At 42.7% G+C, this 15,880-nt stretch overlaps 1 protein-coding gene across 1 annotated transcript in view; it reads left to right on the forward strand.

Moving 5' to 3' along the window:
- The window catches only part of CACNB4 (calcium voltage-gated channel auxiliary subunit beta 4), a 142,904-nt gene that overhangs the window by 87,174 nt on the left and 39,850 nt on the right, over positions 1–15,880 (forward strand). The window contains exons 3-8 of the mRNA XM_069577527.1: positions 1,211–1,333; positions 5,980–6,110; positions 8,336–8,412; positions 9,925–9,944; positions 10,170–10,250; positions 11,555–11,613. Coding sequence (XP_069433628.1) covers positions 1,211–1,333; positions 5,980–6,110; positions 8,336–8,412; positions 9,925–9,944; positions 10,170–10,250; positions 11,555–11,613 — 491 coding nt within the window. The remainder of the gene's footprint in view (positions 1–1,210; positions 1,334–5,979; positions 6,111–8,335; positions 8,413–9,924; positions 9,945–10,169; positions 10,251–11,554; positions 11,614–15,880) is intronic.

Raw genomic sequence — 15,880 nt, forward strand, 5'->3', positions numbered from 1 at the left:
CCCAAATCCAGGTCCTGCGTTGGCCCTCTTGCTCCCCAGGTGTGTTCCCAGCTTGAAGAAATGAGCCCATAGCAGAGCAGCCTGCTAGTGGTACAGAATTCTCCTGCTAGTGCAGGAGACCCAAGCTCAATCTTTGGAGCTTGAAACTGCAATCCACTCTGGTATTCTTGCCTGGAGAATTCCATGGACGAGGAGCCTGGTGGGCTGCAGTCCCTGGGCTCACGACACGACTGAGAGACTAAGCACCTCTAGAATAGAGCAGCCCAGGACTGCAGGAACCTGGTGTGTTCTCTTGTGGCTGATTTCTATTTTAGTTTTCTCTCAGGGTCTGTTCTGTGGCTGCTGTGGTCACCCAAATGTCAGCAGTAGTGCTGTCTGCTGAAGCTGGAGGTTGGCTGAGCCTCTGCCAAGCTGCAGCCGCCCAGGAGCACTTTGCTGCAGGGGAATTTGTCTAAAAAGAGTTTCAGAAGCAGTTTTGTTAGCTAGGGAGAAGATGATGTGATGTGTAAATGGCTCCGCCCTCCCTGTCTGCCCCGGCCTGGCTGGCCTTTTTTTCCCTGCCAGGACAAGATATTCTATTGAGTGGGATCCTGCAGGTTTTCAGATCTGAGGCTATTTCAACAATATTTATTTTACCCCTCCACCTCTTTTTCCTTTAAGACCCAGCATACATTTCCTGTACCCCAAGATGTGGGTATCTGTTATCATTTAAAATAATAAACATGAGAATTTCTTGGTGGTTCAGGAATTAGGACTCCATCCTCTCACTGCTGAGGGCCCAGGTTCAATCCCTGGATGGGGAGCTGGAATCCCTCAGGCCTCATGGTGCAGCCAAAAAGAGGTAAAAAGAGTAAAAGGACACTCATACCTCAGAAAATAAAATAACAAACTTCAGTTTTATGACTAAAGGACAAAGCAGGCTGCCCCTTCTGCCTTCCCTCCCCAAGACTCTAGGGCACAATTCTTTGGAATGTTGGAAAGTATGATGGGAGGGGGAACAGGGTTGGGTGAGTAGAATGGAATCCTTTTCAGAGTCCTTTCTGCAGATTTCTTAGTGCTGCCTAGAAATGTGAAACCCAACTGAGATCCCTCTTTGGAAAGTGATTTCTCTTACTGCCTGGTACTCTCCGTGATCTGATTCTACATTTCAGTGAGAAAAACCCTCCTCGTCTTCCTCCCTTCATCCTTCATTCTATGATTCTGTTCCCAGTCTAAACCAGTAGCATTTGCTGTGAAGACGAATGTGAGCTACTGTGGTGCCTTGGACGAGGATGTGCCTGTTCCAAGCACAGCCATCTCCTTTGACGCGAAGGACTTTCTACACATAAAAGAGGTAAGTGTAGGATGCATTCCTTAACCTTCCACACAGTCAAGGCCAGGAATCAGCTCTGAGCCAAACTACATGGAGAGGAGCCTCATTTAATTGGAAAGGCTTCCAAATCCATCCCTTCTCACCGAGATTTAGAAGACTGAGCTTGTTGCTTGCATTATCACACATTTAAAATAAAACTAGCTGTTGGAGAGACAGTGGATTGGAGTGGGAGAAGTCTGGAATCAGGGAGACCGTTAGAGCTGTTCTAGATGAGGGATAATGGGATTGAACCATCCTGGTGCTACTGAGATGGAGAAAACGATTTCTCTCCACATTTGAAGTATATTGTGGGAATTCAATGAAGAGTGCTGGTGATGAACCTTGTGTAGGAGCTAAAATTGAGGGAGACATCAGAGATGATCAAGGAAAGCAAGGTTTATGAGTTGAGCAGCTAGGCTGGATATGACTAGGGTGGGGTGAGGACAGACGGGAAGGGAATGTGGGGAGCGGGCGTTTCAAAGGAGATACGAAGTAGGAAGTTAGATGTGAGAATCTGGAGCTCAAAGGAAGGGGTTGGGCCAAAGATGCACATTTGGATCGCTAGTTTATCCAGGTGGCATGTAAAGCTATGGTAATGAATGAAGTCATCTAAAGACAGAGGAGAAGGAGGAGAGAAGGCAGCCCTGGATCAAATCCAAAGGAATGCCATCCTGCGAAGGTGGGGTGCATGAAAAGACTCAGCAAGTAAGGAAGCTGAAAAGGAGAAGCCTGAGATATGGGAGGAGAACTAGGACAGAGCAGTTCATGGACATCAACAGAGAAGAGTGTGTTCAAAAGGAGGAAGTAACCAGCTACAGCCAATGTTGTGACGTGTCACCTAAGGTGAGGAGAAAGGAATGGACGTTGGGTTGGCAACACGGTGGTCAGCAGCGTGGAGGTCACTGGGACCATTGTCTGGAGTTTGGGAGATGAAAGCTGGATGCAGTGTGATGAGGAGAGAAGGGGAGTTAGGAAGTCTATTTAGCAAGCACAGACCATGCTTCCAAGGGGATTGACACTGACCAGGCAGCAGACTGAAGAGGGTATGAAGTCAAAAGAGGTTTTCTTTCAGGATGGGAGCTACCAGAATATGTGTCCATGCCTGTTAACAGAGAAAAAAGGAGAGAGATTCATGGGAAAGGGGGGAAGGTTTTGGTAGTCAGGAAGCCTGGGATCCAGACCCCAAGTGATGGGGCAGACCTTTGATAGAAAGGGGAACACTTACTCATTATAACAGATTAGGGTAAAAGATGAGTTTAGGTACTCACAGCTTTGGTTATGAGAAACTGAGGAAGCATCGAGTTGGCCTCTTCTGCTTTCTCGATCATGTATGACATGGGGATATTCATATGTGCCCGAAAGACAAGGACTCTTAACCCAAAACATGTGCCCTAGCACCTGAATGGTTAGGTTGACTTTGTGTCATCATTCTCATCAAAAACGACTAAACCATTTTCATTAGTTGCTCATTCCCATTGTTTCCAAGGAGAAGCAGCACTTGAACCCGTAAAAGAAGTCCTCAAATGTTCCATGCGTACTCCTCACACCTGCATCCCCACCTTGACGCATCTTATTGTTTTCCTCTATTCCATCAGTCGTCTCCATTTGTCCTGTCGGTTGCTTTTTTATCTATATGCTGCTCGAGCAGTGACCTTCCCTTGCCTGGCAGTTTGATGTATGATGTTGAACTGGTAATCCTATATGGATTAGAGCCACTTGTTTGCAGATTTTGAGATCTCAGATAAGGAAACAGGAAGAGAACGTGCTCATCATTTTCAGGAAAGGAAAATGAGAAGAATTGGAATAGCACTAACATGACCTTGCCAGGAAGCTGGCATGTACTCCCAGAACGTCAACACAAGTGAACATATTTCTATAATCGAGTTGTAGCCTTTCCTCTCATCCATAACCTCGAAGGCCATTTGGTATGCTCTGTTTTCAGTACTTTCTCAGTAATGAAAAGCTTAAAAGTAGAGAAAAGCTACAGCTGTCCTTATCACATACACCAAATGACAGTGATTTAAGCCCTTGAACGTACAATGTAACTTTCCCCTAAGTGGCTCAAAGAACTTTCATTAACGTTGAGTCAGATTTTCACTGTGCTTTAGCTGTTTCCTAGAAGAACGTAAAACATCTTGGGAAGTTACATCAACTATTTCAGGAACCCCTTTAAGATCATTTGGGTAGCAGTAAGTTAGTGTTCCAGTGAGCTAATTTGATTTCAGGAGGTAACTTAAGCTGTGGGAAACTATGACTCACTGTCTGTTTTGTCCCCACCACAGTAAAATTTAAACTCCAAATCCATGCACCAAACATTCTAAAGTGGTCCCATTGCCTTTTGGTAATTCCAAAATAAATAAACCTGTTATTTCAGGAGTGTTATCCTGAAATGAAAGATGGAAAGATGGGAGAAATTGAGACCTAGACTGTTCAAGATTTTATATTAGGTTGACTCACATTTCTTCAGTGCAGGCTCAGACTGCTTGCCATGTGTGCTTTGTGTAGGAGCTGTATGCAAAACAAAGGCCAAATCTCTAACTCATATCTATTTGCTTTTGAGTATAAAGCTGTTACTCAGAATTACTCAGAGTCACCCGGAATTTTGTGCTTTGATGATTCAGTGGAAATATCCACTTCTCCTTCCCAGCGTGTCAATGTCATATACATATAAATTCTACTGTCCTGTGAGCTAAGCAAAATATACCATATAGAGTTATGCTTTGAAAAAAATGAGATGTTTCCTAGATCAAAGAGAGAGAGTTACCTTGTCCGACACTAATAAAGACAATAAAGGAAGTTTTTGGAGTTATCTCTGGAGGATGTAAACAGTAGGAGTAATGTTTGTTTTCTGGAAATCACCTAGCTGAAACCTTCCCTTGAGGCAGGTAGCTTGCATTAAACATGCCTTCTGCCCTAAGATTTGTCAGCTACAGACTAGTGCTTGCCATGGGTACTTTACTGACTGAGCCACCAGGGGGGCCCCAAAGAGTCGGACACGATTTAGCGACTAAACAGCAACAGCAACCCGGGCACTTGCCGTCTGCCTCTGTAAGGATTAAATCGGTGCTGCTGCAGCTGCTGAGTTTCAACACCCTCTGAAAGTGGAGAGCAGAAATGAGGCACTCTGTGCTCTGGGAAAAACTGGCATAACTGGTCTTCAGAGAGTTAAGTATTTTTCAGGAGCCAATTTTATGAACCCAATTCTTATGTCTCCTCATATTTAGAAAAGCACTAAATTCCTTCTGAATGATGACTGCTCCTTATGACTAGCAGAAAGCTTCTGTTTGTGCTTGATTGAATGTACGCTTTCTGACCTTCCTCCACTGCCTCTTGGAGCAGTTTCTCAGAACAATCTGAAATGCTGTCTCTTGGGCTATAGTCCTCATTTTGCCCCAAATAAAAGTTAACTTGCAGCTGTCATATTGTGCATTTTTTTAAAGTCAGCAAATTCAGCAAATTTATCATTACAAATGCAGTTTTGCTAGCCCATCAAATAGGACCATGTTACCCTATATTGACTGAAGCCTTTGTGTGGGGTTTGTTTCCCAAGGTTACATGTCTTGGAACTTTATTTAAATCGAAATTCCTTCATTCCTCTTGGATTTCAGGTCACTTGGAGATTACTTCAAAAATTCCACTTATGTAAAATATGCTTAGTCTTTGTGAGAGTAGGCTTATTTTTCTTCAGGTAATAAGATGGACCTTGATTTGCAAATCTGTATTTGAAAGATTATAGGCAATGGCACTCCACTCCAGTACTCTTGCCTGGAAAATCCCATGGATGGAGGAGCCTGGTAGGCTGCAGTCCATGGGGTCGCTAGGAGTTGGACATGACTGAGCGACTTCCCTTTCACTTTTCACTTTCATGCATTGGAGAAGGAAATGGCAACCCACTCCAGTGTTCCTGCCTGGAGAATCCCAGGGACGAGGGAGCCTGGTGGGCTGCTGTCTGGGGTCGCACAGAGTTGGACACGACTGAAGCGACTTAGCAGCAGCATTGTTTTTCCCCAGAGAGAGTAAAATACAGATGCCACGGTGGAATTTTTACCTCAAAGCTTTTGATAAATAACAGACTGTTCAGTGTATTTGATCTTAGACTTGTCTCTCTTGTCTTCCAGAGTTCTAATCACAGTGGTGCATATTTATCCTTACAAAATCTATTCCTGAAGATGTGGCAAGGGCTTCTTGACAAGGACCAAAGGAATCCGAACGTTAAGAGCTGCCTTTAGCCCAGGGATTAGGAAACGGTGTCCCATGGGCTGAAACCAGCCTGTGTCTTTCAGAAGGAAAAGGTTTACTGAAGCACAGCCATGCTTACGTGTTTACATATTGTCTGTGGCTGCTTCCACACCACAACAGAAGATTACAGTGGTTGCATCAGAGACCATATGGCCTGCAGACCCTCAAGTATTAATTACCTTGGCTTTTGGACTAGAAAGTTTGCTTTATTCTTTGGACACCCCCCCCCAGATATATATAATATGGTATAATATACTATAAGTAGTATTTGTGTATATAATATGGTACAGTATAATATTATATAACATAGTGCTTCAATCTTTTGGCCCCCTGAAATGAATAAATGGGAAGATAAGTGAATTGATAGCATCTTTGTTTCTGTGTTCCAGAAATACAACAATGATTGGTGGATAGGAAGGCTGGTGAAAGAAGGCTGTGAGATTGGCTTCATCCCAAGTCCGCTGAGACTGGAGAACATACGGATTCAGCAGGAACAGAAAAGAGGCCGTTTTCACGGAGGGTGAGGCTCCTTCTTTTCTCCACATTTTGTTTGCAGGAAGCAGGGAAATTAGGCGATGTTTTCAAGTTTCCTTATTAAGTTAAACACGTATGCTTTTGAAGTAAAAGCTATCTTTCTATGTGCAAGGCACTTCTGAAATTGACATGAGGGGGTTTCAGGTAGTTCATCCCCCTCATTGTGTACTGAATGAAGCTGACGCTCCTGAAATCAACATGAATTCACAGTGGAGACTGTTTTCTGTGACTCCAACAAACCCTGTTGGGAACCTGAGCTTCCCTCTGTGAGAGTCGTGTAGAGCATCCTTTTACAGTACCATAAGTGGGGGCCTGACCTGACCTAGCATCATAGCTCTTCTTGGTTATCTTTCAGAGAAGCTCTTTCAAGTGAGCACAGAATGCCGTGGTACATGCAATACCATCCCAGGACTAGTAGCAGCTTCTCCAGGGTTTTCTGTGACCACTGGTTGGTAATAAAGGGAAGACTCTGTCCAGATTCAGATGAATTAGCCTCTAGTGAACAATGAAGTATCCACAAATATCAGAGTGCAGGTGCTTAAAGGTCCCAGGGATACAAGCAAAGCCTGAGAGGACAAATCAGCATCATATTCAGTTCAGTTTAGTCGCTCAGTCATATCCGACTCTTTGTGACCCCATGAATCGCAGCACGCCAGGCCTCCCTGTCCATCACCAACTCCCGGAGTTCACTCAGACTCGCGTCCATCGAGTCCGTGATGCCATCTAGCCATCTCATCCTCGGTCATCCCCTTCTCCTCCTGCCCCCAATCCCTCCCAGCATCAGAGTCTTTTCCAATGAGTCAACTCTTCCCATGAGGTGGCCAAGGTATTGGAGTTTCAGCTTTAGCTTCATTCCTTCCAAAGAAATCCCAGGGCTGATCTCCTTCAGAATGGACTGGTTGGATCTCCTTGCAGTCCAAGGGACTCTCAAGAGTCTTCTCCAACACCACAGTTCAGAAGCATCAATTCTTCGGCACTCAGCATTCTTCATAGTCCAACTGTCACATCCATACATGACCACTGGAAAAACCATAGCCTTGACTAGACGGACCTTAGTCGGCAAAGTAATATCTCTGCTTTTGAATATACTATCTAGGTTGCTCATGACTTTTCTACCAAGGAGTAAGCGTCTTTTAATTTCATGGCTGCAATCATATTAAACCTGCATGTATTGTGAGCCTACACTGAAGTACTGATTTGATATGTGTTACTGTTTTTTGAAAGTCCTAAAATAGAATTAGTTCTTTCTCTTAACTCTCAACCTCCTTTTTCTATTAGATCCTTTTCTGTTTCAAAAACGCCTCTGTTCTTTAGGAGGCCTTTTGCCTTTGTCATAATGGGAAGTTCTTAAACAGTGATAGGAGATCACGACAGTGTGAGCCCCACTTATAATTACCGACCTTTGTTAGGATATAACATGCCTGTAGTATTATTAATGATAACATGCCTGTAATATTATCAATGATTCATCCCTCTTATTACTTCTTCTCTAGACTTTTTGTCTCTCTTGCTGCTCCATGTGAAAACCTATGTTCCTCTGCAACTGCTCTTTTTTCTTACCAGACCCTTTCCTTCACTTTTCCACCGGATCACTCCTTCATTTGCTTCAGATCTGTGTTAAATCTCATCTTTTCAATGAGCCAGCTCCTGCCACCATATCTAAAGTTGAATCCATTTCTCTCCCCTTGCTTATCTCTCTCCCATCTCAGTTTTCTTTGTTGCACTTAACTATCAAACATACTACATTTTTACCTGTTCATCTGATTGATACTGATACCACTAGAATTTGTCTGTATAAGGGAAAGAATTTTGTTTTCCCCTCAGTGTTGTGTCCTTAGTTCCTCTAACAGTGAATACTCTTCTGCTCGTTCTGAGCTGTGTTTGACATCCAACCAGTGCATTGGTGGTCAGCGTTGGTTAAGCAAACGGTTCACAAGAACACTCCTCTTAGTGATTCATTGGCCTCATTTCTGCATTAAATAATTAGGAAAGAGACTTTCACAAAGTATTTCCAGATCTTAGTTAGTTTCCCACTTTCTCTGAGAAAGGAGGTCAAAGAAAACATTTGGGCAGATCCTTGAAGCTTAAGAGCAGGAGTTGGTGTGTTTTGAATTATTTAGTAGGATTAAGGCCAAAGAAAGCTTTGTACTCTCAAGTTCTATTTTCAAGGAATCTGGGGAATGAGTCCTAAGTTCCTTTTCTGTATCTTAGGAAATCCAGTGGAAATTCTTCTTCAAGTCTCGGAGAAATGGTATCAGGGACATTTCGAGCAACTCCCACATCAACAGGTGAGGGTTTTAGTTAGACTTTTTTTTTAATGGAATGTATTTCTTTCTTAATCTTTGAAAATACATGCAAATATTTTTTTACTAATTTGGAAGCAATTTAAAGATTTTTCTACTTAATATTTCATTGCTTATTTGCTTTTCTCTAGTAATTTAATTTGAATTAAAGGGTACTTGTGTTACTAGAAATTCAGATCATTGTAACAATGACAGAGATTACATGTTTTGATATGGCTCATGATTTTGTACAATCTTATTTGCCGTCTATTGTATAAATCATTCAGAAGCAAGTTCACCATTCCACCCAAGAACCCAGCACACTTTAAGATGGTGAGGGCCAATTATATGAGTTTTAAAAGCATTCTAAAGAAAATGATGAGTTCCAGTCTTCATGTGAAACTTCAGGGTGTGTTGGTACAACCTGAGCTGTGGAGCTGGGGAGGGCTGAAGCAGAGAATGAGGGTTGGCCCAAAATGGGCTCATTTCTGTTTGAAAAGCAGACAACTGAGCCCTGAATTTAATGGTAATGAAGGGACAGTGATGGCCCAATCAGGAGTTGTCGTGCATTTAGAAATTGTGGAGGTATTCAAGCAAGAATTTTCCTTCCACCACATTCCCTGGCTCTACAGGCTCATTTTGCTCTGCTCCAGAACGGATGCTGCCTTAATGTATCTGGGATTATCATTTCAGAATGACAGATCAATGTCTATCCTGGCATACCATAACTGCAGGAAACTGCGTTGGTTCCAGAGCAGATCTGAATATCAGAGTCCTTGTATATGAAACCTGATCTCCAGGGCTCTGAACCAAAGTCTTGTTCTTTAGGTTGTCTGCAGATGGACAGGACTGCATGGGTGGCCGCAAAGCCAGAGATATTGAGTATATTTTGCCTCATCCCCATTTGCTGAACATTTAAGTCATTGCAGCTGTTCACTATTACACACAAGAAAGAACAGGGACAACTGATTATAAACTTACTTGAAATTAAAAGCAATGCACTAGGAAAAATATGTCAGTATTCTGGAAAGTGAGCAGAAAGCCTTAAGAACACAAAAGAACTGCAAATTCTTCTGCTAGTTTACCAAAATTACACATCCAAAAATAACTAGTGAGTGCAGTGATGGTCATTATTATACAAATTCTTGTTCTAAGTCTCTTGTTATCAAATTTGATTTGTCCAAGTTGCTCTCAGCCACACCACATGCTGTGTCCAGCACAGGAACAACCCATGGCCTGTGGCTGGCCCAGCCAATGTTATGAAATCCACCCTCCCCACCCATTGTGAAATCAGGGTATGAGGTCATTTGTTCAGGGAGGAAACGGTCTGTTTTTGCATTTGTATTCCCAATTGGCCCAACCAGGATGAAATAGTAGAGTAATACTCTGCAGAGTGGGTGATTGGGAAATGACGAGAATGACAGGGACAAATTGGCATATTCTTCCATCTTTTAAAATCGTGTGCTAACAATGACAGAGATTACATATTTTGATATGGCTCTCATTGTTGTCTTTTAGCAAAACAGAAGCAAAAAGTGGTAAGTCATGTTTCCTTTTTAAATCTCCTGTGAAGGTTTCTATCCATAAATGCCTGCAATGCTCCATTTCAGTGACCCAAATGGCTATAAAATGAGGGAGGCATCTCCTTGGTGGGACCCGTGGTTATCATTTCTCATTTGGCTGGAGGATTGTGAATGTTGTGGCTGTGGAGGAGGGCTGCTGACCCTCACACCTTGTTATGTGTGTCCAATCATCTCTTTCAGACGGAGCACATCCCCCCCTATGACGTGGTGCCATCCATGCGTCCGGTGGTGCTGGTGGGGCCATCGCTGAAGGGTTATGAGGTACCGATACCAGTCTGTTACCCATCAGTTCTTGATCAAGAACCTAGGAGACAGCCACTGGGAGCTTCCTCCTTGGGGTTTGCTTACACTCGGGCCCTCAGCTTGTGAGACAGGAGGTGCTTTGTGGGGTTCACGTGGCCCTTTGCTATTTCCTCCCTCTCTGGCCCTCTTCTCATCTTTCATGTATTACAGTGTTTAGAAATAGCTCCCTCAAAATAGTTATAATGGGAAGTTCTGGTCAAAGGTTTGCTCTGCTTTCAATTCAAAGAAAAGGATTTTATCTGTTTCAACGGTTCCTGTTGCTGTTAGAAAAAATAGCGAATGAATGCCACAAGGGAACATAAAAGCAATGTGCCAGCAAACCTCACCTCAGAGCACCAACCAGTCTCACTTTGCTGGGTGCTCAAGACGATGGCATATTCCACCAAACATTTCTCTGCTTCTTTATTTTAATGGACGTAAGAAAGGGGAAAAACTCCATTAAAAATATCATTGAACTCCTTCAGAGATGAACTAAGCAATGTAAGGAAGAAGAGGGCAAACACTTAGATGTACTGCATTTCAGATGTTGCCATTTTGACTTTATGCCAGCATGGATAAGAATAAATGGGTAGGACATTATCTGAAGGTGGGCCACCTCTGTGGCACCCTTCCCACTGAATCAGCACAAATCTGGCACATGGTCAGCTTTCAGTGCACATTTGTTGAGTGAATTAATCAATCTCTTTGACGCAGGTTTAAGAATCCCATCTCCTTCTCCCACTTCCCCTTTCACTCCCTCCCCCCCCCTCCCCCTCTCAATGGGGACTGTCTGAGGAAGAGCAGAGAGGGGTCTACAAAAGTCCAGCCCTGGATGTGGAGAATGTGTCCACCAACTTGCACAGACTAGCTGGAGGCCGGGCCTGGGTCTGGCCCAAGGAGCTCTAGTTGCTTCTCACTGCAGGCAGGCACCACTCAGGTATGGCATGGACAGGCCGTACCTGTGCACAGAGCCAGCTTATCCTCGTCTCCTGGTGGCCCTTCTATCCCCTAAAAAAGAGATGAGGGTCTGTCTTGGGTCTAGTGAACACCACTGGTTCACCCCTCAGCACCCTGGAGGAGAACCAATGGGGGAAACTGAGTAAGTGCAAGTAGGTTAAGTGTGAAAAACTCTGTTCATGGTTGTTTGCCCTGTCCTGCCCCCAGCAGACAAATAGCTGTCATAAGGTCTTTGGTTGGAACACCCTTCTTTGCAGTTCTCTCACTTTTGATTTCTCTCTCTCTGCTGTTGTTTGCCTCATTCTTTCTTTCTCACCTCTGCAAAGGTCACAGACATGATGCAGAAAGCCCTCTTTGATTTCCTGAAGCACAGGTTTGATGGGAGGTGAGACATACAGATGCTTTTGCATTTTTATTTTCCTTTAACCACCATGAATGATAAATTGATTTGTAGGTCTATGTTTCCTGCGATCGCAGATGTTCTCTAATTAAAATAACTCAATGTTCAAGGTAGAACACAATGAAAGTGCTCTGAAAATATGAAGTTAGGATGTATAGCATCGAATCTCTTAAAGTAGAAGGACCTTGATAAGGAAAATAATTCATTTGTTTTATTTAAATGTATGTGTTAGTCTTTATTTTCTCACTTGTAATTGAATTCATACCAAACATATTTATGAGAAAATAATAAAAAATGTAGAATGTTTCTGACAATATGGAGCATCGCTGGTCACATTGGGTAGAGTCATTTGGGAACTGTGTGTGTGCATGCATATATGCATGTATAGCGTATGAAGATATAAAGTACTAAATTTCCTTAAACGAAGAGTGCAAGAAACGTTTCCATCATGGTGGTGGTGGTTTAGTTGCTAAGTTGTGTTCTACTCTTGCAACCCCATGGACTGCAGCCCGCCAGGCTCCTCTGTCCATGGTATTTTCCAGGCAAGTGGAGTGCAACTTGAGTGGGTTACTGTTTCCTTCTCCAGGGCATCTTCCTGACCCAGGGATCGAACCTGGGTCTACTCTATTGTAGGCAGTCTTCTGCACTGCAGGCAGATTCTTTACTGACTGAGGCACCAAGGAAGCCTGTTTTCATCATAAGCCTCCCAAAGTGACTATTTTGTAGGGAATAGTATTTCTTTGAATATTCAGTTCTGGGTTTGTTTTACTAGAAATTACCTTGCTATTTTATTGGTTTCTTTTCTATGTATCCTATTTCACTGTGACCCATATCAACATGGCACAGTCTTTAACCACTGGAAAATTTTATCATTTCAGTTTTGCGAAAAATATCTGGAAGGAGCTTCTGTATTTTGCAGAGAAATGTTAAAAAGTCCGCACTGACTCAATACTAAGAACTAAGCTCTTTCACAACGCAGAATGTATTCCTTGTAAAAATAACCACATGAAATCAATACCTGAAGATTTATTAGAAATGAAGAAAACAGTACTGATGGATAAGTATGGTTAAATGCATCCAGCTTACTAAAGTTTTAAGTATTTAAAGATATTTTTTTAATTTCCACATAGGTTTCTAAAAATATGATATTTTAAGAGAAAAAGCAAATATGATAATGCTTTAAGTACAAATTGTATATATTTATTTAAAAGAAAAACCTTCTGGATAATTGTGTTTAAAGTATTTGTTAGTTTCTGGGACTATATATAATAGAAAGAAAATAAGCTGGGATTTTAGTTCCAATAATTGATATTTTCGTTCAAGAAAGCAGAAAGCTTCAGTGCCATTATATGAATTGCTAAGTACTTCAGTACAGACTTCAGTTTCAGTTCAGTTGCTCACTTGGGTCCGACTCTTTGCAACCCCGTGGACTGCAGCACCCCAGGCTTCCCTGTCCATCACCAACTCCCAGAGCTTGCTCAAACTCGTGTCCATTGAGCTGGTGATGCCATCCAACCATCTCATCCTCTGTCATCCCCTTCGCCTCCTGCCTTCAATCTTACCTAGCATCACAGTCTTTTCCAGTGAGTCAGTTTTTTGCATTAGGTGGCCAAGTATTGGAGCTTCATCTTCAGCATCAGTCCTTCCAATGAATATTCAGGACTGATTTCCTTTAGGATTGACTGGCTGGATCTCCTTGCTGTACAAGGGACTCTCAAGAGTCTCCTCCAAACCACAGTTCAAAGCATTAGTTCTTCGGTGCTCAGCCTTCTTTATGGTTGGACTCTGACAGTCATTCATGACTACTGGAAAAACCATAGCTTTGACTAGATGGACCTTTGCTGGCAAAGTAATGTCTCTGCTTTTTAATGTGCTGTCTAGATTGGTCATAGCTTTTCTTCCAAAGAGCAAGTGTCTTTTAATTTCATGCTTCAGTCACCATCTGCAATGATTCTGGAGCTCAAGAAAATAAAGCTTGTTACTGTTTCCATTATTTCCCCATCTATGTGCCATGAAATGATGGAACCAGATGCCATGATCTTAGTTTTCTGAATGTTGAGTTTTAAGCCAACTTTTCACTCTCCTCCTTCAGTTTCATCAAGAGGCTCTTTAGGTCTTCTTCACTTTCTGCCATAAGGATGGTGTCATCTGCCTATATGAGGTTATTGATATTTCTCCCAGCAATCTTGATTCCAGCCTGTGCTTCATCCAGCCCAGCATTTCTCATGATGTACTCTGCATATAAATTAAATAAGCAAGGTGACAATATACAGCCTTGACATATTCATTTCCCAATTTGCAACCAGTCCATTGTTCCATGTCTGGTCTTAACTGTTGCTTCTTGACCTGCATACAGATTTCTCAGGAGATAGATTTCTCAGGTCAGGTGGTCTGGTATTCCCACCTCTTTTAGAATTTTCCACAGTTTATTGTGATCCACACAGTCAAAGACTTTGGTGTAGTCAGTAAAGCAGAAGTAGATGTTTTTCTGGAATTCTCTTGCTTTATCAATGATCCAACAGATGTTGCCAATTTGATCTCCGGTTCCTCTGCCTTTTCTAAATCCAGCTTCAAAATCTGGAAGTTCTTGGTTCACATACTGTTGAAACCTCACCTGGAGAATTTTGAGAATTACTTTGCTACTGTGTGAGGTAAGTACAATTGTGTGGTAGTTTGAACATTCTTTGGCATTGCCTTTCTTTGGGATTGGAATGAAAACTGACCTTTTCCAGTCCTGTGGCCACTACTGAATTTTCCAAATTTGCTGGCATATTGAGGGCAGCACTTTCACAGCATCATCTTTTAGGATTTTTAATAGCTCAGCTGGAATCCCATCACCTCCACTAGCTTTGTTCATAATGATGCTTCCTAAGGCCCACTTGACTTCACATTCCAGGGTATCTGACTCTAGGTGAGTGATCACACCTTCGTGGTTATCTGGATCATGGAGATCTTTTTTGTATGGTTCTTTGTGTATTCTAGACACCTCTTAATATCTTCTGCTTCTGTTAGGTCCATACCATTTCTGTCCTTTATTGTGCCCATCTTTGCATGAAATGTTCCCTTGATATCTCTGACTTTCTTGAAGAGATGTCTAGTCTTTCCCATCTATTGTTTTCCTCTATCTCTTTGCATTGATCACCAAGGGAGGCTTTCTTATCTCTCTTTGCTATTCTTTGGAACTCTGCATTCAAATGGATATACTTTCCTTCTCTTCTCTGCCTTTTGCTTCTCTTCTTCTCTCAGCTATTTGTGAGGCTTCCTTCGACAACCATTTTGCCTTTTTGCATTTCTTTTCTTGGGGATGGTCTTGATCATCACTTCCTGTACAATGTCACGAACCTCCATCCATAGTTCTTCAGGCACTCTATCTATCAGATCTAATCCCTTGAATCTATTTGTCACTTCCACTATATAATCACAAGGGATTTGATTTAGAGATCAAGTGGTTTTCCCTACTTTCTTCAATTTAAGCCTGAGTTTCTCAATAAAGAGTTCATGATTTGAGCCACAGTCAGCTCCCAGTCTTATTTTTGCTGACTGTATAGAGCTTCTCCATCTTTGGATGCAAAGAATATCATCAATCTGATTTCAGTATTGACCATCTGAGGATGTCCATGTGTAGAGTCATCTCTTGTGTTGTTGAAACGAGATGGTGGAATAGAAGGATATGTGCTCATCTTCCCCAGTGAGAACTACAGAATTTCAACTCACTGCTGAACAGTCATTGACAGAATGGTATCTGTCTCACCAAAAAAGGATCCCCCCCCAAAAGATACCCTACATCCAAGGGCAAAGGAGAAGCCCCAACAAGATGGTAGGAGGGGTGAAATCACATTTAGAATCAAACCCCATACCTGCCAGAGATGCTCAGAGGGCTCAAACAAAACTTTGTGTGCACTGGGACCCAGAGTCCCCAGAAAGACTGAGCCAGACCTGCCTTTGAGTGTCTGAGTGTCTCCTATGGAAGCATGGGCCAGCGGTGGCCTGCCTCAGCAACAGGGGCTGTGGGTGTAGCTACCTGGGACATGCAGCGTGTGGCATAAGCCCTCTTGGAGGAGGTTGCCATTAGCCCCACCATAGAGCTGCTGAGCAGACGACCCACAAACTGCAGAACAATATACCAAAGAAATTCTCCTACTCTTAAGAAAGAAAGTTCTAGGACCCACAACAGATTTCCCAACCTGGGGATCCAGCAAAGAGACTGAGAACCCCCAGGGAATTTGACTTTGGGGGCCAGTGGGATTTGATT

Source organism: Ovis canadensis, chromosome 2, assembly GCF_042477335.2.
Source record: "Ovis canadensis isolate MfBH-ARS-UI-01 breed Bighorn chromosome 2, ARS-UI_OviCan_v2, whole genome shotgun sequence".
Classification (NCBI taxonomy): Eukaryota; Metazoa; Chordata; class Mammalia; order Artiodactyla; family Bovidae; genus Ovis; species Ovis canadensis.